This window comes from Camelus dromedarius, chromosome 4 (assembly GCF_036321535.1).
Source record: "Camelus dromedarius isolate mCamDro1 chromosome 4, mCamDro1.pat, whole genome shotgun sequence".
NCBI lineage: Eukaryota > Metazoa > Chordata > Mammalia > Artiodactyla > Camelidae > Camelus > Camelus dromedarius.
Genome location: NC_087439.1, coordinates 65,835,731 through 65,862,224, shown reverse-complemented (window position 1 = coordinate 65,862,224; position 26,494 = coordinate 65,835,731). Strand labels below are relative to the sequence as shown.

General features: G+C 37.6%; 1 protein-coding gene across 1 annotated transcript in view; it reads left to right on the top strand.

Annotated features, from left to right (window-relative positions):
* Window positions 1–761: 761 nt before the first annotated feature.
* Window positions 762–26,494, top strand: part of PTH2R (parathyroid hormone 2 receptor) — a 78,301-nt gene continuing 52,568 nt past the window's right edge. Inside the window, exons 1-2 of the mRNA XM_010985427.3 lie at window positions 762–1,077; window positions 26,216–26,318. Coding sequence (XP_010983729.2) covers window positions 1,003–1,077; window positions 26,216–26,318 — 178 coding nt within the window. The 5' untranslated portion in view covers window positions 762–1,002. The remainder of the gene's footprint in view (window positions 1,078–26,215; window positions 26,319–26,494) is intronic.

Sequence of the window (26,494 nt, the reverse complement as noted above, 5' to 3'; positions counted from 1 at the left end):
AGGTCTTTAACATCTTGATGATTCTGCCTCTGAGAAAAATAAAGGAAAAGGCTTGTCTCAAACGAAGATGTTTACGCACACACACACACACACACACAATTATTAAAGAATATTTGTTGTCCTTTTTAAATGCTTAGATCCAAAACACAAAACGATCCAAAAAAATTCAACCCATAAATAGATTTCTGCTGGCAAAGAATCTCTCTCCCTCCCTCCCTCCCTCCCTCTCTCCCTCCCTCCCTCCCTCCCTCTCTCCCTCTCTCTCTCTCTCTCTCTCTCTCTCTCTCTCTCTCTCTCTCTCTCTCACACACACACACACACACACACACACACACACACACACACACACACACACACACACACAGCACTATGATAGTGGTGAAGGAAAAAGCAATCAGAACTTCAGACGACTGTTCGGCCCACAGCCGCGGATGGAGAATGCGCCTGGGCCGGGAACCTTTAACCACACTGTCCAGGTGGCTGGTGGTCAGTGCGGGAGGGAACTTCCCTGACCACTCCCCAGGGATCTAGGGCGCCCCTAGAGACCGGGCGTTGGGATCTGGAACAGAGTGGAGGGAGGCAGAGACCGTGCGAGTCGAGGGTGGCGGCAGCAGCGCTCTGGGTCTGTTGCCCCCGGGCCCCTGGGCTGCGGCACTCAGCGACTGAGAGGAAGAGCGCGAACACCTCCCCGCCGCGCCCGCAGCCGCGCAGGGCGCGCACGGATCCACGGGGAGCGGGGGCCGCGAGTCGAGGCCGGGACTCGAGCAGCTCTCCCCGGAAGCACGGACCGAGCCGCCAGGCTCCGCGGCAGGACCAAACCTGAAACGCGCGGGACGCCGGCCGCCCGGCCCTGGGCGTCCCCAGACGGTGGCCCTGACCTGACCCCCGAGCTGCGCCGCACTCCCGGCCACAAGTTTGCCTCGCGCCGGCCAACTTGCGGGTGTGGAGCTTCCCTCGGGCTCCGGGAAGAGCGACCCCGCTCCTTGCTCGGGCTGGTCCGGGATGGCCGGGCCGGGGACCTCGCCTCACCTCTGGGGATGGCTGCTGCTGGGCGGCTGTCTCCTCGCCAGAGCCCAGGTAAGACCCCGTGTCCCGCGGCACCTGCTTTCCAGAACCTGCGGCCGGGACTCGGCGTTAGGGCGGCAGAGACCAAGGCGCGCGCGGGCGCAGACTCTGGCACATCAGCGCACTAACACACACACAGCCCCACCGACAGACAGACAGACACACATGAAGTGCAGCCGGCAAGGTTTGACAAGCATTTGGTGGAGCTGCAAAGATATGCTTTAGATAAATGATGTCTTAGGCTGAGCGCTATTCCGACCAGCATCTTGGCATCTGCAAAGTAAGTGTATTTACGAACCACAGGGTTCTGGATCAGGAGGGTGAGGCTGGAAGGTGAAGAGAACTTTTCTTACTCTTAGACTCCTTGATCCTTGTTTAATCCAAATTATTTTTGTCTACTGGCAATTTACCGTCAGTTTTGAGAACTTAAATTTCTGGGATTGTTTGTGACCACTGTCTGAAAGGAAAATTGGCTCTCCCTGATACGGAATCACGTATCATTAAAGCGAGGAGACTAGATAGAAAAAATACATGTATAACTTGTTAAAACTCAGCTGTTAATGTTTAGAATAGTGGTAGTTGTCATTTTCTTACTGGGTGATCTTTCACAAAGGAGCCTCTCTAATGTGCAAGTTACAATTCATCCTCACTGTTTTTTGAGTCAAATAAAATGTAGGATTTGCCCTCAGCTTTTCGGATGAGTTAGAAAGAGATGCGTGTAGTGTTGGGTGTAATCCAGTTTAAGAACCGACTTTAAACTGAACCAATGTTATTTCTCTCTTCTGTTCGAAAGGGGGCGCACTTTGACCGTCAAATAAAGCCCCAAGTTAGGGTTTTTTTTTTTCTTTTTCTTTTAATTCTTTACTCCTAAGAAAATTAAGGCATTCGTTTATATACTGTTATATCTAAACTTAATACTATGTTCTTGACTTTCAGATGGCCAGTTTAAATTTCAGTTATTCTAAAAGTGCGGTTGCTTTTGTTTAAATCACATAGCCACATCCATTAAAGAAAATAAGTGCCTTGCTAAATACTGGGCTTTACCTAACATGACCAGGATATTTCATGTAAACTTAATTGTTTAAAAAAAAAAGACGATATGTTATACATTGACTAATAAGAGTATCAGTGAATGCTCAAAAGTAGAGTATGCTCAAACCTGAAAAATTTCACCAAGGTGACAGTAGGAATATGAATGAATGGAAAAGCTCTAAGAGTTTGGTGACAGTTATAGAACTCTGGTGATCTCTAATGTACTTCCTGGATTTTTGTCTTACAAGCTATTTGGATAATATGCTTGAAAACCCTGCTTCCTTGTACAAGGGGCAAATGAGCCTAAGCATTTATTTCATTCAGTGTTCTAGATTACTTTTTTCTAAGGAAATGGGGAAGTATTGCTTAGCACAAGAAAGAAAAAAAATCACTATGGGATTATGGGCAGAATATGTTCTTTTAATTTTCAATAAAACAATCATAGCATTGAAGTCTTGTTTCTGTAAGGCTTCTCAGCGTTTTGGGCCATATAGTTCTTTGTTGTGGGGGCTGTCTTGTACATTGTGGGCTATTTAGCAGCATCCCTGTCCTCTTTCCACTAGATACCAGTAGCAACCCCCTGCCCCTTCCTGGTTGTGACAACCAAAAATATCTCCAGGTATTGCTAGAGGTCCCTTGGGAGGCAGAATCGCCTCTGGTTGAGACCCATTGCTTTGAACTAATTTTCATTTATGTCTATAGATTAAGGATTGTGTAAAGTGACAGTTTGTGATAATATAATACATTTTTGGAACTTAAAACGATCTGAAGGTTACATTAAAGTGATTTACATTGACATGTTGACACCTTCTCTGATCTTCAGTTTCTTCATCCATAACTAAGACATGTATTAAATATTTTAATATATTGATAGGACAACAAAGGGGACTCATCCAAGCAGAGTTAGCTTGTGTAGAATAAATGTTTAATATCCAGCAAACAGTGACTCGCATCACAGAATAGATAACATAGGCTAGTACTTGTCAGTTGTTTTAAATATCTCTGTGGTTTTTGGTTGGTAAAGATGCTGCCTTTGCCTCATTGTGCAGTTCAAGGGCAATGAGTTCATGTGTCAGGTGCCATTGCAGAGTCCAGCAGTGCACTTCCTAAGTCAGATTATCCCATGGTAATGAGTTTAGCTGTATAAATATGTGCAATATTCTTGTTCCTGTCAGTGGGTCCTCCTGGAGACAGACTGTGAGCTGGAATTAGAGGTGCAGTAGGTTGATTGAGGGGTAATACCTGAGAAGGATAACAGGCTGGGGAAGACAAGGAGATTGGACAAGGGGAGCCTCACACCAGGATGCAGATCTGACAGAGTCTTGGCCAACCCCATGCAGGGCTCTGGGGCAAAGGTTGCCCATCACAGGAGTCCCATGTGGTAATAAAATGGCCAGGTCCTTGTACTCCCACTGTGCCCAGTCATCGGGTGGGGTTGTTTGTAAGATTGTTGACTTGGCTCCAAAGCTGAGACAGATGCTTGAAAGCACTGCAGCTGGAAGCTATCAGTCAGTTGCACTCCTTCCAGACAAATGGCAGAGTTTTCTAGAAGAATGGTCTTAGTGGTGTACCTCCATGGCTGTTGCCTCCCTTACAAAATTATCAAGGAACAACACCGGTTTTGCTGGGTTTGAGAATGAGCTGACCCTGCGTGACTCAGTCACCTTCTCTGGGCTCCAAGGCTGCAGATCAGTGTGGCTCTCAGACAGCGTGTGCGAGGAAGTGGGTACAAATCCATCATCACAGCTGGAAAAAATTCCTGGGAGCTCATAACATACTGAGTGGAAGTACATTAGCTCCATAGGGTACCAGGTGTGAGCAGATACCAACGGGCACTGGCCTGGGAGCCTGGAAAGCTGCATTCAGATCTCTCCTCAGATAATATGCGGCCTCTGTGGGCGTGAAACTTGATCTGTTTTCCCTCTTTGCAGTGAGGAGGATGCACCTTACTGACCTTCCAGTGTGGTGATTCAAAATCTGGAAAATCAGAAATGTCTTACTGAGTGGGAAGAAAATGATTATCATTGATATTTGTTTGCTTACCACATGCCAAATACCATGCTAAGCTCTTTAATCTGTTATTATCTCATCTAATTCTCACAGTAATTTTATGAGATAGGTACCTTATTGTTTGTGCTTTATAAATGAGAAAATGGGGCTAAGAGATGTTAGGTACTATTCTCAGGTCATACAGCAACAGGTAGAGTAGCCACGACTTACACTTTTGCTTCTGCTCTGGAGCCCACCCCTCAGATTGGTGCCTTCATCATGGAGACCAGTTGGACACCACTTAGCTAGATTACATACACACAGTCTCTGTCTCTGCAAGATCCACCCCTGGTATATTTCCCAAAGAATTTCTCACACAAGTCCGTAATGGTTATTGCAGTAATTCTGTGCTGTTGGAGAGTTGGGGACCATGTGGGTGTTCAGTGGGGTTTTTTGCAGCAATTAAAAAGTAATGGAGTGAGGAGGGTAGAGCTCAGGTAGTAGAGTGCATGCTTAACATGCATGAGGTTCAATCCTGGGTTCAATCCCCAGTAACTCCTCTAAAAATAAACAAACCTAGTTACCCCCCCCGACCAAAATAGAATAATTAAATAATCCAATAAGAAATAAAATATTAAAAAAGCAATGGATTCAATGTACACAAAGAGGCATGAATGAGATCTTTAAAACAGGCAAAAATATGGCACAGAAACAGAAAATTTTATTTACATTAAAATACATGCACAGAAAAAGGATACATATTGTATCAATGTATTCAGGTAATATGTGTATATATATATTTCTGGTTGCATATGGGAAGGCAGAGAAGTAGGAGTGAGGTATAGAGATAAAAGGAGATAGATAATCAGTTAATCAGTCAAATACGCCTACACTCTGTATTGGAAATTGTGGTGATAATAGGTGGAATTACCCATGAGCCATTGTTGGTTGATTTAAGAATGAGGACATAACTGGCTCATAGGCAGCTTCTCCAAGATGGTAAGCCAAGGGACCACCCTTAGCCAAATCAAACTGGAACTTGACTGCTGATAATCCTTATATTGTGGATTCCACAAGCATTGTTTTTATTAAAGCTCCAGTGGTTGGTTGGGTCTTCTTTCTTATTGACACCTGGGACTTCTTCCATTTGTCTTCTAGTTTTGGGAAGCCTTGTGTCCCTGAAGGGGTGGACTTCTTGGTGACTGCACTGATTCTGGGTAGTGTCTCCAGCCCCCAAACCTAGAAGCAGCAAGATGGATGGGGCTTTTTCTTGGCAATGTACTGAGAGTAGGTCTCATTTCCTCAGAGCTTCCTCAATTCTTTATGAATGAAAATAGAACATTTTCAACTAATGTTCATACATTCCGTTTATTTTCCTGCCTCGAGCGTCGATTGGTTTTGTCATCTGCTAGAATCCATCTTCTTTCTTTCCCTCTAATTAGTTTTTGCCTTTTCTGAGTTATTCTTTATATCTGTTAATAACAGGGTGACTTCAGACCACCCATTTCACCTATTTGAGGTTCCATTTCCTCCATTCTAAAATGGGGGCAATAATGGCATTTATCTCATAAAATGTGAGAGTATTAAATTTAAAAAGATACAGATAAACAAAAGCCTTAAGGTGTCTGATAATGAAAATATCAGCTCTTTTTTTCCATTATCCAATTAGTAAAGAGCTTTTTAATGGAATGGTTATGAGATTGAGATTATTTCTGAACATGATCGAGGGGCCACTGAAAGCTTTAAAAAAGGGTGTGTGTGTGTGTGAGTGAATTCTGCAAAGCTGTTCCCTCTGCCTGCAACACTCTTCTATTCCTTATAGTTTCTCTGTCAGAACCCAACTCCATTCTGAAAGTAATTGGACATTTTATTCATATTGCTGATAGATGTTATGGTGACATTTGTTAATATGAGTACTTGATTAATATCTGTCTCCTCCTTTAAAGAAGTCATTCTGAAGACAGTGCAGCCAGTTAGAAGGCAGTTGCAGCAGTCTTGATAAGTTCACTGGTGTGAACTTTTAGAAGTGGAGATGCAAGGAGGCAGGTGGACTCGAGAGACAGAAGGTACATTCAACTGAAGGAAGAGCAGGTTGGGGCAGGTATCATCAATGAGTTAGGTTTTTAGATAAGCTGAGTATGAGGAACTTGTGAGGTATTTAGTGAATGAATAGGAGCTTAAGGAGCTTAAGGAGCTTAAGAAAAGCTCTGGATTTGGCATCATCACTTTTTTAATAGAGAGAATTTGAAACCACATATGTGAATGATATTTTCAATGAGGGTGTAGTGGAATTAAAAGGGCTGACTGACTATATAGAAGAAGGGTATGCAGATTGGTTTTCTATAAGATTGCCCCTGAATTGTAAATTCACAGGGAGAATGGGGCTAATAAACAGTTTGGAACCTCCTGTGACAGTTAACATGTTGCCTTTGGGTGGTGGATTCTTTATAAATAATGTTTGACTAAGGTAATTTGTGTTTCTTTCATTCCAAGAAAATCCATTCTCTTTGATCCTGCTTGGAACTGAAGTCTCTAATCATTTGCTCCAGTTTTAATTTTAAAAATGTCATTCTATTTTAAGGGGCAGGGGTGGCTGCCCTGGTACAAATGATGCAATGGAACCTATGTCTGGTCACAAAGATGCAGAAGAGAGAGTCGCTGGTAAAACGTGTCTCTGAGAGAGTAGGGTGTTTCCAGAGCTCCCTTGTCTTAGTAACTGACAAACAAGCAGGCTAAAGGTTGAGCTTGGCAACTACTTCTTTGGCTAATAGAATTTTATAGACTCTCAAAGAAAGCAAATCTTGGCTTTCTAGAGGAAGAGGAAACTATGCAAAATGGTCAAGGTTATGGGCTTTTATCAGAAATGAATTTGGAATGTGTGTTTCCTACTCTCATGCTGTCACTTATCTCAAAACTCAGTTTCTTCATTTAAAAAATGGGATGACCTCGTGCCAAGTTACTTTTTTTTGACATGTTGATTACATGAAAACCTCAGGAAAAGCATTTAATGTAGTGCCTGTCACAGAGTTTGCTCAATAGAAGTGTTAGCCATCGTTGTTGTCATCATCATCATCATCCCCATGATTTCTGTTGCATTTTAAATTAGTTATTGCTGGTATAGAGAATTTCCATTATTTTTATTTATTGAGTCTCACCTACAATGTTTATTCCTGACCAGTAACAGTTTTTTTTTCCAATATCTATATGTTATTTCTTTTTCTCTTTTGTCTTGTCATATTTCATTAGCTAGAACTTTCCTATAATGTTAAATGGTAATAGTAATTATTGTGGGCATCTTATCTTGTTTGTTACTTCAGTGGGATGCTTCTAAAGATTTATCATTAAGTATGATATTTGCTCTAGGTTATTTTTTTATTGAAGTATAGTCAGTTACAATGCTCTAGGTTCTTAATAGAAGTAACATCATTGCTAATTTTAAGTTGTCAACTGTAAGGCTAGTATAGAAGTTTTGAATGACAACATTCAAATTTTTATTTTGAAGTCACAAATGATATGTTATTTCTTTAAAAAATGTCATATTGGTTGTATTGAGCTCCTGCCACAGATATTGGACTAATTGAGGGCAAGAACTGATTCTTAATCATTTTTCTAAAGTGAATAGTACCCAGTAGAGGCTCATTAAATATTGATAAGTGTTTGCATGATTATAGGTAGAAGGACTATTATGTATTGCTATTTGAATTAGCGTCCAAGTCAAATACTCTTGTTATTATAAGATACAGATTGATAACATATTAAAGTGTCTAGCAAACAAATAAAAATGTTGTTTAATACTATTTGGCCAAATATTTATATGATAAAATTGGAACAGACTGATATGGGTAATTAAGGTAATTAAGGTAAACTGCTTCTCTTTTATGAAACCATTGTATCAAATCACAAACTGGCTGTAATTTCCTAAATGAGAATAGTTTATACTGCTTGTCACTTTCCTTACATAATCAGGCTAGCTCTGTTTTCTACAAGAAAAAGTCTTTTAGTTATTTTTTAAAATATATTTTTCTGACAGCAAAGATTGTGCTTAATGACTCATTTAAACCAGTTTTGTGGGCATGAACTATGTCTAACGCGAATATTCCTCTGCTTACACCATGAGAGAATCTGCCTTTAGATGGCACTCATGCATGTGGTGCGTGCCAAGGTGGAACTTCTCTTAACGTCTATTCTGGCATCTTATTTCTTAGATGAATAAAGTCTGTAAGATACAATATCCAGGAGCTTTTGATAGTTATGTAAACTCAAAACTTGAGCTCAATTTCATGTTGATTAATTGAGCTTAGAGATATCTAAAAACTGGAAAAAAACCTGGAGTAGATACATGGGGCTTTCCTGCATCCACAAGAATACCTTTTAAAACCAGTATAAAAGACACAACATCCTTCTCTTTCCCACCAGATTGGTATTATATTAGTAATGACATTTTGTTTGTGAGCCTGTTGCATTTTTACTGCTCATGGTACTAGTGTGGTTTAAGAGCCGTATTGTACCTCCTGACCTTCCCCTGGGCAAGACGCACGGCTTGAATTTGCTTTACGTCTATCTTTTGCCATAGTGTCTTGTCCATGGGAGGACTCGACAAATACTGGTAAAAAAAAAATACGCTCGAAACTCCTCACTACTAACCCAGCACAAGCAGTGTAGAATGGGTAGATGACTGGCTGCAGGCTTTTCTGTGAACATAAGGAGGTGCCCCCCCCCCCGATGAAAATTCTCCTTCCTTAAGTCTTCTCGTTTGTAATTCAATAAAATCGCATCAGACCCCTATGTATTATATTTATTGTGCAGGCCCTGAAAGTGATTAATACATGGCTCTGCCCTCCAAGGAGCTTTCACCCTAGACGAGGGGACAAGATTGCCAGTAACGCGAAAAGGAGCTCTTTGCCTCTGCTCTTGACGTAGTCTCCCCTCCCTGCAACCTCTGTTCCTGTCCCTTTGTCCTAGCATATCTTGTCTGTCTTTGGCTTCCATGTTTTTGCAGTGTGAATGGCAGCTACTCAGCTAGAGATGGGGAAACCCTGTCTGATCTCTGCCAGAGGTTTCTCATGTTCAGCACTTTTTTTCTTTTTGCTTCACTAAGTTTATTTTGGTCAAATAAACTTAGCATGTGACAAAAGTATAGGTTTGGTGATAATAGCAGTAATAATAGTTAACATTTAAACAGTGTTCACTATATAAAGGCATTTGACGAGGCACATACAATGCATTATTTTCTTTAGTCCTCACAACAGTCTTATGAGGAAGGTAATAAGCATTTTTATTGTCTTCCAAACATCCGCTCCATTTCTCACCAACTTGGTGGTAAACAAGGACAAGTGGGAGAATAAGGATACACTGTGGAAAAAAAAGCAAAATGGAAGATCCCTGCCCCTCAGAAATTTTATGTTCTCTCATTCTTCTGCAGCCTGCTCTGACTGTGGGTTCAGATACATGTGCCAAGAAATTTCCTTATGTTACTGAGTTAAACATATCACTGGCACAATTTTACATCGAAATCAAAGAAAGTTTGTGCTTTAATTGTATAGATACGGGAAAACAAAGACTACCTTACTTATTGAACATCTTCTCATTAAAGTTTAAGCTATGCTAGATGAGTACATTCTAGAGATCGGCTCTTCAGCACCATAATTAGCAGCACGGTATTGTGCACTGCGAATTTAAGAGGGTAGATCTTGTAACTGTCCTTACTACAACACCCCCCCCCCCAAAACTAACAGGGTCACAAGGACACTTTGGGAGATGTTGGCTACATCTGTTGTTCTGATTGTGGCGATGGTACTGTGAGTGTTTGCATATGCCCAAGCTCATCACATTGCACACATTAAATATGTGCAGTTCTTGGTATATCAATTATACCTCAAGAAAAGCTGCTTAAGAAAATAGAGTGCCTTATCTAACTTAAAAAGAAGCCCAAACAAAAAAAAACTTCATAACCTTTTATTCATGACAATTCCATTCAGCAAGTACTTTGAGAGCCTTTCATGTGACAGGCAATGTGAGAATCACTAGAAATATAAATACAGTGAAATACATGCCCACGTTTTCAAGTGGATCATGTTTAGCATTTTTATAAGCATTTCTAAATTTGAATTAATGTTTGAAACAGCCTTTGAGTGATGATGGTTCCTTTAGAGAGGAAATCAACTTGACAAGGCACCTTATTGTTGAATTGCAGCCTCTTATGTCTTCTCCCTCTTCTCTGTCCAAAGTTTATATCACAAATTACACTGATATCTCACAATCTTGTCAAATACAGCATTCTTTCCCCCTTTTTTCACCCTCACTGGGTTAAGTTTTGTTGGTTCAAAACCTTGAGAGCTCCCTGGGTGAAATTTGAAACTGGCACCTGTACACAGAGGTCAAAGAGAGGCTTAAGAAAGAGGCAGACACTCCAGATTGGTAGGTGGCAGGTTTAATAAGCAAAGGAACATATGTATGAAGCTTGTCTTGGGCAGCTGCAGGATAATAGATCTCTACACTCACCTCCAGAATCTTATAAGTTGACATAGAGGCCTTACCTGGGTTCATTCCTGTGTACCATCTAGATGGTCTCCATAGCACAGCTCTCTCAAGACTGTGTCCTGAAAAGAGCTCCCACCATGGGAACAGTCGGCAGAACATACATTCCAAGGACAGGGGAGGGGGCGAGGAACCTCTGATCACCTGGGGCCAGCTCTCAGCTCTACCTGCATCAGGTCCTGTCTGTGACCTCCCCCAGCAGTTTTACTTTACATCCAGTAAGACCATGTAGACTTTCACTACTTATTCATTTAGAACCTTTTTATTATTCTCCAGCCTGTTAACTAAACTGCTCAATACAGCCTACCTTCTCCTACTTTTTTTTCTAATATTCACTCAGCTATCTAAGAACAGTTATGTCTTGGCCTTCCATCTTTCATCCATAAAGCTAGCTGTTGTCTGATGGATGGCCGTGTCATTACAGCAGAAATTAGGGAAACCAAAATTTAGTTCCAGTATTCACACCTGTTTTGAGAGGCCTTAGGACATTGTTTACTTTACAAATTCTCATAGAAATTTTTCTTCATTCTTTTAATATATGTGCACAATTGTTATAGCAGAGTTTCTTCTCTGAAACTTTACCTTACAGTTTGTTGACCTTATAATCAGTGGTGATTTTACCTCATTGCTTTTGCTCGAAATTAGCCTCTTCATTGCCAATGATATGATATCAGCCATGTTAATTTTCTAAGCCACTACTCTTTCCCAGGATCCCACAGCTGCGCCGCATGACAGATTTGTTGCCTGGGGGCAATGACACTAGTTACAAATGGATGGAATGTTGGCCACTGCAATTTGGCCTGCAACCTGATTTTCCATAAGTTGGATTCTGGTTGCCAGCTACCCAAAGAAAGTGATCTTCTTGCTGATTTGTTATGTCCCCAAACAGGTCAACACTGTGTGTGTGGGAGGAATGGCTTTCTGATTTGGATGTATTTTGTTTCTTCTTCTTGCATAATCTCTCTAGCTAGGAATTCCAGTATCATATTGAATAAAAGTGGCAAGAATGACCATCCTTGTCTTTTTCTTGATCTTAGAGGAAAAGTTTTCAGCTTTTCACCTTTGGGTATAATGTAAGCTGTATTGAGGTACATTCCCTCTATATCCATTTTGTTTAGAGTTTTTAATCATGAATGGGTGTTTTGTGAAATGCTTTTTCTGTATCTATTGAGATGATCATATTATCTTTGTCCTTCATTTTGTTAATGTGGTGTATCGCACTGATTGATTTGCAGATATTGAACTATCCTTGCATTCCTAGAATAAATCTCTTGATCATGATGTATGATACTTTTAATGTATCATCTAACTCAGTTTGCTAATATTTTGTTGGAGATTTTTGCATCTACATTCATCAGGGATATTGGCCTGTAATTTTCTTGCAATGTCTTGTCTGATTTTGGAATCAGGGTAATGCTGGCCTTGTAAAATGACTTTGGAGGTGTTTCCTCCATTACTGTGTTTTTGGAAGAGTTTGAGAAGGTTTGCTATTAATTCTGTAAATGTTTGGTAGAATTTACCAGTGAAACTATCTGGTCCTGGACTTTTGTTTGTTGAGAGGTTTTTAATAACTGATTCAATCTCCTTACTAGTGCATTGGTCTTTTGAGCTTTTCTATTTCTTCCTAATTCAGTCTTGGTAGGTTGTTTGTTTCTAGGAATTTATCCATTTCTTCTAGGTTGTTTAATTTGTTGGCATGTAATTGTTCATCATTTAACGTAGTTTCAGTCAATACCAACAGAATTTTTTTTTTTTACTAATTTGACTAAAATTTAATCTGTAGTAATCATATAGAAAAGTTGCTTAATTAAGGGACTCTTACTCAACTAGTTATTAAAGCTTACATATAGCTCAAATAAATACAAATATGTAGGAAAAGACACGAATCTACAGATCAGGAGGTTGAACCATGTCCTGGGAAAAGTAAATAAATAAACCCATCCATGTAATATGTAATATGTAAAAATATTGAATATCAAGTGTACAGAACTTAAATCCTGCAGAGAGAATAAAAAAATTTCTTCTAACAGTCTTCTGTTTTCTTACCCTGAAATGTTGAAGGCAATGGAGAAAGACCTTTAGAGTTTTCAGGCAGACATTATGATTACTTCCATATGCAGCAATGTGTGAAAGCAATAGAATGGGTAAATCATTGAATAAAAAGATTAAAAAGTGGCAATTTAACCATAAATCTGTAAGTTTCAATGCAGTGGCAAGTAAAAGAACTACTCTTTATTAAATAATTTTGTTTTCTATTGAAATGTAGTTGATTTACAATGTTAGTTTCAGATGTACAGCAAAGTGATTTAATTATATATACATAGATATATATTTCAGATTGTTTTCCATTATATGTTATTACAAGAAATTGAATATAGTTCCCTGTGCTATACAATAGGTCCTTGTTATTTATCTATTTTATATATAGTAATACGTGTCTGTTAATCCCAAACTCATAATTTATCCCTCCCCTGCCCTTTTCCCTTTGGTAACCATAGTTTGTTTTCTATGTTCATGAGTCTGTTTTTGGTTTATAAATAAGATTTGCATCATTTTTTTTAGATTCTACATATAAGTGATATCATATATTTGTCTTTCTCTGTCTGACTTACTTCCCTTAATATGATAATCTCTAGGTTCATTCTTATTACTGCAAAAGGCATTATTTCATTTTTTGTTATGGCTGAGTAATATTCATATTTATATACATACATACACATACACATACATGCATACTGTATCTTCTTTATCCATTTGTCTGTTGATGGACATTTAGGTTGTTTCCATGTCTTGGCTATTGTAAATAGTGCTGCTATGAACACTGAGGTGCATGTGTCTTTTCAAATTATAGTTTTCTCCAGATATATGCCCAGGAGTGGGATTGCTGGATCATATGGTAAATCTGTTTTTAGTTTTTTAGGGAACCTTCATACTCTCCTCCATAGTGGTTGCACCAACTTACATTCCCACCAACAGTGTAGGAGGAAAAGAACTACTCTTGAAGGATAAGCAAAGGAATGTAAAATTGTGAATTTAAAGCTAATAAACTGAAGTATATATTTGTATAAGTGTGGAAAAGTTGTGAACAGATATAGAACAGTTATCTTAGAATACTTGGGTGTAGATAAAACTTGAAAAAAGGTAAAATCATACTAATTTCCTCATTTTTCATAAAGGTTAAGGTCAAAGGGCTAACTAAATATGTACCCTGGGAACTTAATCAGGAAGAAAGTTAAATGTTAGAATTGTATAGTGATAAATCTAAGATTAAATAACACCAAAGAGAAAGATATAATCTATAATAAATATGCAACTGATACACAATTTTATCTGACCAGTAACATAGTACTAATAGAAATTAAAATCACAGTAAGGTACTGTTCATATCCTTTAGAATGGCTATAATAAAAAAATCTAACAGCATCAAATACTGGAGATTAGAGAGTATGTGAAGTCTTGTACATTTCTAGTGGGGGTGTAAAATGGCATAGTCACTTTTAAAAAATTTTGGCAAGATTGAACAAAGTTAAATGTATACCTTCACTATTCCCTATAAATGCCACTTCTAAATTTTCCAAAGAGAAATGAAAACTATGTCTAACCAAATATACAAGATAGTTTCCTTATTTCTAGTAGCCAGCAACTGTAGTTGCAGTGTATTCACAGAATAGAATCCGGCTCAGAAATAAACATCAACCATCCATGCAATGACGTGGATAAATCTCAAAAACAATCTTATACAAAAGAAGATAGATGTTAAAATAATAATAAAATACATACTGTATGATTCCATTTATATAAAATCCAAGAATGGGTAAAAATGATCTGTGGTGACAGATAAAAGTAGTTGCCTTGGGCTGGGGATGGGAGGGGAAGTGGGTGAGCAAGGAACTGAATTGACGGGGCATGAGAGAACTTCCTGGAGTGATGGAAATGTGTATACAGTTGTGAAAACTCAAACTGAGACCCAAGGATTTTATTATTAATTAATACTTTGATATGTTATTTGTATCTCAGTAAGAAGTTCAAAAGGTGGCTGCAAGTTAACTGAGAATTGTTTATCTCACATACATTATCTCATTCATTTAATCCATAGAACAATATTTGGAATAATTATTTCCCAGTTTTACAGATGCAATAACTCAAGATCAGAAAAGTGAATAAATGCTCCCAAAGTTTACATCTAATAAGAAGTCACATCCAGACCTGCTTGATATCAAAGCACATGTTCTTAGTTATAATGTCATTCTGTTTTCCAAAACCTGGAAAAGGAAGTCTGCCAATCTTTTTCACAGAACCTGGCACTGCACTAAATAAAGCTGGACTATTTTGCTTCAGCTTCTTCCAGTATCTCCTACAGAAAAGGTAAATTGAATCTTAGAATCTTGATCCAATCCTCTATCTATCATGTGTGGAATGACCCTTGTAATGTGGAATGGAAGTTGGCCACACCAGCCTCAATGTTACTTTAATAATATTTGCAACCATGTATTTCCTCATAATTGCTGGAACCTCATTCAAAACAAATTGTCAGCTTTTCTAAGTTCACAGCAAACTTCTCAAGTTCTTACTGGGAGGTGGTTTGGAAAGCCATTTCAGATGTACTAGCTAATTAGGTTTTTAATGCAGCTTTTTTTAGTAACTAAAAATCTCAGGCCAGCTTCACTGAGATATGAAAATGGAGCTTTTAACTCGAGGATTGAGTGTTGCACAAACCTATTTGATCCTATCTGCATAATTCTTAACTTGGCTAATTTTCTGTTGAGTGTTTTGATGTCAACGTTTTGTAAAATGAGTAATTTACTTTTGGGGAAGGTACACACAGTTACCTCATTTAACTGCCAAGGGGGTTGTTTCAAATTAGTTGAGGATTAGTAGAGCTTGCTCAGGAGATATGGTAATAGGTGGGAATTTAAAAATTCTCAGTTCTAATTGGTTTTCTTGTGTTTTGAGAACATGGTAAATCTTTCGTACTTACAGAAGCCTATAAATTATGGGGAACAACCTAATGCATGATTTGTTTTGCACTCAAATTCTTTGCCAAATAGTCTTAATATACTTGAGTTTAATTTGCTCAAATTAGATTATATTTTACTTAATTTATGCTGATTTAAAACTTAGTTGGTCTTTCTCTCATGGTGATAGTCATTAAACAATTCACTAAAAACTATTATATGAATTTAAAAACTCCATTTTGAGAAAATTATAGATTCACGTGCAGTGTAAGAAGTAACACAGATACTGTGTACATTTTACCCAGCTTCTCCCAATGGTAACATCTTTCGTGAGTATAGTCCAATATCCCAAGCAGGAAACTGATAATGCTATAATCCACCTATTTTATTTCGATCTCACTGGTTTGACATGCACTCAGTTGTGTTTGTGCGTATTTAGGTTTATGCAGTTTTAGCACGTGTTGATGCACGTGACCACCACCATAGCCAAGATACAGAGCAGTCTGAGCACAGGAATCCCTGCTGTGACCCTTTTATAGCCACAGCCACTTCCTTCTCCTTTCTTGCCTGCCCCCAATACCTGGCAACCACTAATCTGTTCTCTGTCTCTGTAATCATTATATGACTCTTAAAAAAATTAACTGTGTTTTGTTTCTGAGTCATTGGAGAGCTCTAAATACTAACAATAGATTTGTGTGGCTAAAAGTAAGGAGAAAGGATGAATACGCGTGAAGAATGACAGCTCTGTGTGGTCACCTTCCTAATGCTGTCATCTTAACTGTTTCTAAGCCGTGCCGTAGATAGGCACATTTTATTCTTAAATCGTTTTTGATTTGCTTCTTGTATGAAAGGGTCATGGGGAGTTTTATAGTTTATAGTCAAATGTGCAAAATGGCCTGGTTGTCAGATTTAGTTCTGAGTTAGAGGTCATGTTGTAAAAGGATTAAACAACTTGAGAAGTATAGACACTTTGTATTTTGTGTATGTGTGTGTATTTATGCTTGTATTTTATATGTATTGCTTGTTTTTCTTTGAATAAAAAAAAGGACAAACGGTGGAGTGGGGAACACATTCATAGTTGGTGATTTAATTAAAGGTGGGTGGTTCAATAATATTTTCCCCAAAGCTGTCAGTTTATTATAGCAGATTCCTTTCTGTCTTCTAACTGAATATTACAGACAATGAATTCTAAACAATTAGAAACATGTTTCATTTTCAGACTCTCTTTTCAATATAAAAACTCTGGCCACTCTCAAGGGAGTCATACTGTCTTGTAAAATAAAATATTAATAGGTCTTTATAAACTTTTCTAAGACCTGTGTGAAAACATGATGTAGGCAGTTAATAAAACTTATTTATTATATAGTTCTTCAATACTAGAGTATATAAGAAACCTTAAACTCCAAGCAAAATACCTTATCATAGACCAGCTCATCCTTCTGTTGGACTACGGAAAATAGAATGTCTAACCTCAAAGGGAATTCATTCTCTTTAAACATACTATTATTTTTTTTTCTTTACATCCTGTGAGCTGGCTACGAGCCCTGCTTTGAGGGTCAGGAGCTACCCAGACCCCATTCTTCAGCAGAATTCAATAAACATACTCTTTTGCTCCTTTCCAAATTACAGTCATATTTGATGTATGAATATTATATTAACTTTCTCAGAGGACATTACATACAATTAAAGAAAATTCACTTTATGGAAGAAATATTTTTGAAAAATTATAAAATAATCTCATTTTAACAATTCTCTTTTACCTTTGTTTTTTTACAACCACCTTGTGGCAAATCATCATTTACTTGAATAAGGCAATGATTTTTACATAAACTGTGTCTTTTAAAGTTAGGATAAAATAGTTATTTTTTGAAAGATTAACTTAATTGAGATGTAGATTTACATGCAGTTATAAAAGAAAAGTACAGAGAGAACCGTGTATCCTTTACCCCGCTATCTCCCGTGGTAACATCTTACAAAACTATAGCACAATATCACCGCCAGCACATTAACGTCGATTCAGTCAAGATACAGAACATTTCTATCCCCACAAGGACCCCTCCTATTGCCCTTTTACAGAACACTTACTTCCTTTCCCCGCTTGACTCCTCCTCAACCCCTGCCTGGGAACCACTACTCTGTTCTCCGTTTCTGTAATTTAATTTGTCTTCTTTCTTTTTCTTTGTCTGCTTACTAGAAGTTTGTCAGTTTTATTGTCTTCTCCAAGAACCGGCTCTCTGTTTCACTGATACTCTATATTTTTTTGTCTCAATTTCACTGATTTCTATTCTTACCTTTATTAAGTCCTTCCTTCTCTTTGCTTTGGATTTATTATATTCAGTTCTTGAGATCGGAGATTATATTGTTGATGTAAGACTTTTCTTCTTTTCTAATGTAGGTATTCAGTGCTATACATTCCTCTTAACATTGCTTATTTGTGTCCTACACATTTTGATAGGTTGTATTTTCATATTCATTCAGTTCAATGTATTTTTTAAAAAATTTCCCTTGAGACTTCCTTTTTCACCCAAAGATTATTTAAAAGTGTGTTGTTTAGTCTCCAGTGTTTGGAGGTTTTCCTCTTATCTTTCTGTTGCTGATTTCTAGTTTGATTGCACTGTGGTCTGAGAGCATATTCTGTATGATTTCAATTTTAAACTTGCTGAGATCTGTTTTATGGCCCAGGATATGGTCCACCGTGGTTTGTGTTCTGTAAGCATGTGGGAAGAATGTGTATTCTGTATTGCTGAGTGCCGTATTCTATAAATGTCCACTAGATCCTCTTGGTTGATGGTGTTGTTGAGTTCTTTTCTATCTTTGTTGATTTTCTGTCTAGTTCTATCAGTTGAGAGAGGAGTGTTGAAATTTCCAGCTCTCATTATGGTTTTGTCTGTTTCTTCTTTAAGTTCTATCAGTTTTTGCTTTACATATTTTTCTGTTTTTCTGATGTGTATGCATTTAAGATAGCTATATCTTCTTGGTGGAATGACACTTTGTCATTATATAACGTCCGTCTTGGTCTCTAGTAATTTTTCGCTCTGAAGTCTACTTTATCTTGTATTAACATAGCTGGGGAAATAGGGCATCACACTGTTACTGCTCATGGAGGTAGAAGTTGAGGTTCCCCAGCCAGCTGCTGCTGCATTCAAGGTGGAAAGTTCCTTGTTACTGTGGCAGGGGGGTGGGTATGAATTCTGCTCCCCACATGTCTCTACCAACTCCACAGTGAGGTGGCCTCATTTTTGCTAGACTGACACTCCTCTAGGTCTTTTCTGATACTACCCCAATGCGGGGGATGGAGGGACATCTTGTCACTGCCAGCTTGGGGTGAAAGTGTAGGCTCCCCACATAATCTCCATTGATACCTGGAGGGGACCATGAGAGGCCTTGTTGCAGACCACTGTGGGTAGAAGTCCCGACTCTCTACTTTGCCCTGAAACCACTCTGGGGAGGATGTAGGGGCACCTCCTTACAGTGTGGCTAGGGTGGTAGTCTAGGCTCTCCACTTGGCCTTGGTGAGTGTGGGTTGGGGTGGAACTGTAGTTTTTCTGTGGTGTTTGGCTTGGGTTGGGCTGTTATTGTCTACAAGTTTTCTGTCTTCTCATGCTGCTCCTTTCCTTTTTTTGCTGTAGACAGCAGGGTTTTCTTGAGGGTTTTTTATTTTTTATTTTTCTCTTTTTGGTCAGCCCCTGTTGGTGTTTCAGAGTTGCCAGCTTCTCCGACTCCAAGTTGGGAGTGTATGAGATAAAAAGAAAACGCAGAGAATTTACCACAGTAGTATTCTTTAGGATCTGAGGTCTCCAGCGGATCTGTTTTCTGCTCTCCACTTTTCAGAATCATCTTATGTTTATTTGATATACAGTGCCCAGAGTTTTTAGGTGTACTTACTGGGAGGAATAGAGGGAAATACATATACTCCATCAACACCAGAAGTAGAAGTTCCAGAATGCTTCTTTCAAAATATACTTCTAATTTCTGGATTCATGTTTGCTTAGAAATGAAACAAATGTGAATATTGTAATTAAGAACATTCACATATCCTGACATTAATTAATATCTATAAGGATAATTTTAGTTACTTTCAATTAAATATACATGATCAAATTAGGGCTTCTTTTGGCCTTCAAATATGTGACAGACTGAAATTCAGTATTTTATTTCAAATTGTGAATGATCACTTGCCCAGGATAAATTGCTATCATCTGTTTTTCTAAGTGTTCTACTTTGTTCTGGATGTTAATTGTTGCATTTAGAGTAACAGACATTGACTCTGAAAACCACTCTTCTGTATTAAGTACACTATGATTTTAATGTCCCTCTATGGTAAAGAGCACTTGTTTCTGTAACAAAGATAGAAGGGAAAGAAAGCAGTATAAAAGACAAACATTTCCCCACTCTCACTTGAAATGACTAAAGATCAATTTAACAGATCATCAATTAGCACATGCTAATCAAACTTACTCCTTGTTAAACTGGCCACATTTTTTTAAGAACAGAATTATCTTTAGAAGCTGTAGGTTACATGATAATTATGTTCCTGAAAAGATTATCCCAGTAAAAAGGCTGCATTTGCACAAAAGGAAACAAAAATGAATTTGTTCAGGTAAAAATGGTACAAGGGATGAATTGAAATGTTGATGTTGAATAATTGAGGTCAGATTTCTCTGTATCAAATTTATAGTTCTGAAACTTGGTCACAGATTACCCAGTTTTTTCTGGGATTGAGGTGAAAGAAAGTAACTATGGAACTGAAAACACAGCCAGAAAAAAACCCCAAAATAAAAATAAAAAACCCAAACAACTTGAATGGTGCCTGACTTTCTTCCATGCCCACTCAGATGACTCACCTCTTTCCATTTCATTCTCCCTTTTTGATAAGTGAGAGTTTGTGTCTCACTGTTAGAGTAGCTACTTTTAACTCAGAATCTGCATTGTGTTAGCTTGATAGCTAAATTATAGTGTGTGTTCCAATCCAAAACTTTAGCTTTTGATTGTTTTCTCCTTTCACATTAAAATAAGTGTAGGCATTGAACTATGAATTGTCTCCAGAAACCGCTAAAAATGCACACCCATTTATGGATCTACTCTTTGTATTATACATTAATATATAATGTATAATAATATATTATAAAATAATAAATTCATAATTTTCAGGATTAAAACCATTTTTGATGCTAACACTGGTCCTTATGATAGATATTCTTTCTGTATCTTCCATTTCAGTTTAACCTGCAAGTCTATAATTTTATGTCATTTAAAATCGTAATTATTAATAATCTCTAGGTATATTTCCCATGGCTAATAATGTAAACATCTTTCTATTTCTAACATTCTATACATAATGTATGGACAACAGTGTTGCACAGCATAAAAAGATTTGTTTTTCCACTTTCCTTAAAGAACAATTCTAGAAAATAAGTTTGTTTGCAGCCTGAAATTAAAGATTTGGATTTGCAAAGGGCTTTACTATTGGGAGTTTGTCAGTTAGGTAAATTGATATGTTTTATCATCACGTTTGATTTAAGAATCTCCAAGTCTCTAAAAGAAAACAGAAATGCAAAACTCTGGACCCTACTATTGTTAATAAATCCACAGAAAACACCGTTTTCACTAGTCACATTCTAGAAAATAGATGACCACTTACAGAAAATTGTGATTATTTAAAAATATATTTATAAATTTTTGATACCTTTCTTTAAGAGAGAGATTAATTCCTCTCCTGATGAGTGAAAGTTGGTGACTTGCTTTTAATAAATAGGATATGATGGAACTGACTGTGAGTGATATCTGAGACTCAATTATAAAAGGCATTGTGTTGGGAGGAGGGTATAACTCAGTGGTAGAGCATGTGCTTAGCATGCAACACGTCCTGGGTTCAATCCCCAGAACCTCTGTAAAAAAAAAAGGGATTATGGCTTTCTCCTTGCTTTCTTTCTGGAATCACTTACTCTGTGGGAAGCCCTTTGTGATGTTGTAAAGACACTCAAGCACCCACATGGAGAGAACCGTCAGCTACTGAGGAACTAGGCCCCCTGCCAATAGCCCTGTGAGCATACCATCTTGGAAGTGGATCCTCTAGTCCTAGGCATCTATGGCTGAAATCTTGACTGAAACCTCATAAGAGACTCTAAGCTAGAATCACCTACCTAAGCCTCTCCTAAGCTGTGAGATAAGTAATGTTTGGTATTTTATGCTACAAAGTTTTGGGTTAATTTGTTACACAGCTATAGATGACCAATACAGATCTTCCCCTCCTTAAAATTCTGTCCCTCTGGAATCTCTCTTGGTACCAAATGAATTGTATCATGTTAGATGGAAGCATGACTTTGTTATTAAATTTTCTGGAAATTAAGTGTGATTTGAAGAGATGTATATGTGTGCCATGTTGTCAGAGGTGGATTTTGGTGGCTTTGTAATGTGTCAGCTTGGCTATGTTAAACTATTTCCCAGAATCCCTTCCCTTTGTGTTTCTGATTAGGATGAGCCAAAACAGACATTTTTTTCATGACTGTTTGAGGGCAGAAGTGAAGCAGCAGGCATTTTGTTTTTCACACTGAGATGGTCCCTTATGTATCTCACAGATGTTTCTCATCTGCTGGTTTATCTCATTGGAGAGGGATAGCAGCGAGGCCTGCAACTGCCTCATCTTTCCCTGGGTCCTCCTTTAACTTCTCTGCTTCCTGGATCAAGTGTGTATTTAGGTTCCATGATGAGAGTGCCAGCTGCTTCAGCTGGATACCTGTATCCTGAAGGTTGGAGGAGCTGAGAATTCATATGGTGTGAACTCACAGTGTGTCCTTATGGTTTCTAGCTCATGCTCATGGGTCCAGCTTATTTTTCTCTCTCTTTCCTTACACTCATATTCTCTTTTTGACTGTCTGACCTGCAGATTTCTAGCTCCAGCATCAGATAAGAAAAATTAGCCTTCTGGAAAGTGTTTAACCAGCTCCCACAACTGTATATAGGTCAAATCTCTGTAGCAAATACTTTATTCTGTTTCTATCACTGTTTAATCTGTCTCAGTCTCTTAATAGGTCTGCTTCTCTGATTGAACCTTAACTAATAGAATGATCTTCATTATCAACTTGTACCTTCAAATACGTTGGTTCTCAAATCCATTAAATTAAGTACAAGAATCACCAGGGGTTCCTGTGAAACATGAGGATTACCAGTACCCACCTTCAGAAATAAATTCTGATTCACTAGGTGTGATGTGCAGCCTAAGAATCTGCATTTTACATAGACATCAGATTCAGATGGTCCAAGCACCATACTTTGAGCAAATACTTACAAATGTTTTATCATATTTAAAATATATATCCTTGAAATGAACATTTTCCAATAATAGAATTTCCTTTCAGTGCTGGTGGTATTAAAGCCAAATCTAGGTGAATTCATCCAACAAACATTTGTTAGTCACTTGTTGTATAATAGAAACATGCTCCAAGTTGGGAATTAGTATCAAGGTATCTATTGAAAGATATCCAGTAGAAAGACATTGTGTTGGAGTCATTTAAAATGATGGTATATGTCTTTATATTTCTATTAATAATGATCTTTTTGACAACGCTGTGGTTTTTCAGAGCAAGCTCAGGTATAATGGAAGGTTCAGATTTGTGAGAGAGAGTGATTCTGCAATTGCCTTCCCCTTGGCTTCAGCCAGTGAAGTTCTGTTATTTTATATATATATATATGTATACACACACACACACACACACACGCACGCACACACATACATATATTTTAATAGATGAGGTTTTCTCATGAGGTATTTTACCTGAAGAAAATGTACTACATAAGAATAATTGAAAATAAAAATCTTTGCTATAAAATATTGAACATGTTATTTTTCACATAAAAAGTATTTAACAAGTATCAGTTGAATGGAGAATGGATATGTTGGTGCATATCTTACCATTATAGAGCCACAGTATTAAGGGAAGAAGGACAAACCCAGTTAACATCATACACAATGAAGAAAAGTTGAAAGTTTTCCCTCTAAGAGCAGGAACAAGACAAGAGTGCACAGTATCACCACTCCTATTCAACATAGTATTAGAAGTTCTAGCCAGAGCAGTTAGTTAAGAAAAAGAAGTAAAAGTCATCTAAATCAGAAAGGAAGAAGTAAATTGTCTCTGATGGCAGATGCTATAATATCATATATAGAAAACCCTGAAGATGCCATCAAAACTAATAAAATTCAGTAAAGTTTCAGAATACAAAATCAGCATACAAAAATCAGTTGTGTTTTATACACTAACAACAAACTTCTGAAAAAGAATTAAGGAAAACAATTCCATTTATAGTAGACTTAAAAATAATAAAAATACTTAGGAATAACTAGAGCTAAAAAAGGTGAAATATCTGTATACTAAAAATTACAAGACATTGATGAAAGAAATTGAAGGAAACACAAATAAAGGGAAAGATATCCCATATCCATGGATCAGAAAAATTAATGTTGTTAAAATGTCCATAATACTAAAATCCATCTACAGATTAAGTGCAATCCCTATAAAAATTCCAATGGTATTTTGACAGAAATAGAACAAACAACCCTAAAATTCATGTGAAATCACAAAAGGCCCTAAACAGCCAAAGAAACCCTGAGAAACAGCCAAATCACAAGTCCTGATGTCAGACTTTATTATGAAACTATAGTAATCAGAACAGTACAGTTCTGGTATAAAAAGAGACACACAGACCAATGGAATAGAATCAAGAGCCCAGAAATAAACCCAAGCGTACATGGTCAACTAATCTTTGATAAGGGAGCCTTGAATACCTACTGGGGAAAGGACAGTGTCTTCAATAAATCGTGTTAGGAAAACTGGGTATTCACATACAGATGAATGAAATTGGACCCCTATTTTACACCACTCACAAAAATTAACTCGAAATGGATTAAAGACTTAAATATAAGACTTAAAACTATAAAACTACTGGAAGAAAACATAAGGAATTTTTGACATTGGTCTTGGCAGTGATTTTTTGGGTGTTACACCAAAAGCACAAGCAGCAGCAAAAATAAATAATTGAGACTACATAAATCTAAAAAGCTTTTTCATAGCGAAAGAAACAGTCAGCAAGATGAGAAGGCAATCTGTGGAATGGGAGAAAATATTTGCAAACCATTTATCTAATGAAGGGTTAATATCCAAAATATATAAGGAACTCGTATAACCCAATAGCAAAAATAAACAATCCTATTAAAAAATTAGAAAAGGACTTGGAAAGATATTTTTCCAGGGTAGACATACAAATGGTCAATGAGTACATGAAAAGATTCTCAACATCTGTAATCTTCAGAGAAATGCAAATCAAAACCACAGTGAGTTGTTACCTCATACCTGAAAGAATGGCCATCATCGAAAGATGAAACAAGTGTTGGTGAGCTGTGGAGAAAAGGAAACCCTTGTGCACTGTTGGTGGGAATGTAAATTGGTACGGTCACTCTGGAATAAAGTATGGAGATTCCTCAAAAAATTAAAAATAGAACTACCCTATGATCCAGCATTTTCACTCATGGATAATATCCAAAAGAAATGAAGTCATCATCTCAAAGATTAGGTATCTGCACCCCCTTGTTTATTGCAGCATTATTTACAAAGCCAAGACAGGGAAACAACCTAAGTGTCCAAGGATGGGTGAGTGGATAAAGAAAATGTGAGACACACAGACACAGAGAGAAATATGATTCATTCATAAAAAAGAAGGAAATCCTGCCCTTTGTGACAGCATGGATTAACCTGGAGGGCTTTATGCTAAGTGAACTAAGTGAGACAGAGAAAGACAAGTACTGTATGTTCTCACTTGTACAGAACCTAAAAAAGCTAAACTCATAGAAATAGAAGAGTGGTGGCTGCCAGAGGCTGGAGGTGGGGGAAATGGGAAGATGTTGGTCAAAGTTTACAAACTTGTAGTTATAAGATGAGTAAGTTCTGGGAATCTAATGTGTAGCATGGTTACTTTATTATATACTTGAAATTTGTTAAGAGAGTAGATCTTAAATGTTATCACACACACACAAAATGGAATTTGAGGGGAAGCAGGTGTTAACTAACCTTATGTGCTAGTCATTTCACATGTCTCAAATTATTAACATTGTACCTCTTAACCTCACTTATGTTTATCTGTCAATAATATCTCAATAAAGCTGGAGGAAAAAAGACAAAATGGTAACGAGAGACCATTTATTTCATAGATGAGTAAACGAAGCCTCTAACCATGGAATGATTTGCCTGTGGTTTCACTGGTAAAGCTAAAGTTTCTTTCTCTTTTCTGTGTACCATAACTGACATATTGCAAGATAATTAACAAAATATTGGGTCTTCATAACATTACAGGAAATTTTCAATATGTTTATTATTTTTTCTAATTATATTACATCTAATATAGTTACTTAATAACATGAAAAATTTCTGGCATGGGATTTTTTTTTTAGGCTAATCAGGTAAAAGAATGATTATTCTAAAATCTTATACATTGATGGATTTTGATAAATAACTATTTCAGATAGCTTAATATCAAAACTGAGTTTTCATTGTATTAGAAGGTAAAATAATGAAAGATTGTATCATGGTTTTTAAAAATAGTCATAAGCATGTTTTTCCTTGTTTGTATTTGGTTCATGTCTACAGCTGGATTCTGATGGCACCGTTACAATAGAGGAGCAGATTGTCCTTGTGCTGAAAGCTAAAGTGGAGTGTGAACTCAACATCACAGCCCAGCTCCAGGAAGGAGGTAAAGATGCTGAGGAAACTGTGTCCTCCATGCGCCTGCCCTAGTCCTCACAAAGATTGCAAATTTCCTCCTTAGCGAGTACTAGGGGTTTCTTCATCCGTCATTCCGTGTTTCCGTGTAGAGAGGTGGGTAGCAGAATAATGCTCTTTTCATCTCTTTAACCCAGGAGCTCTTCC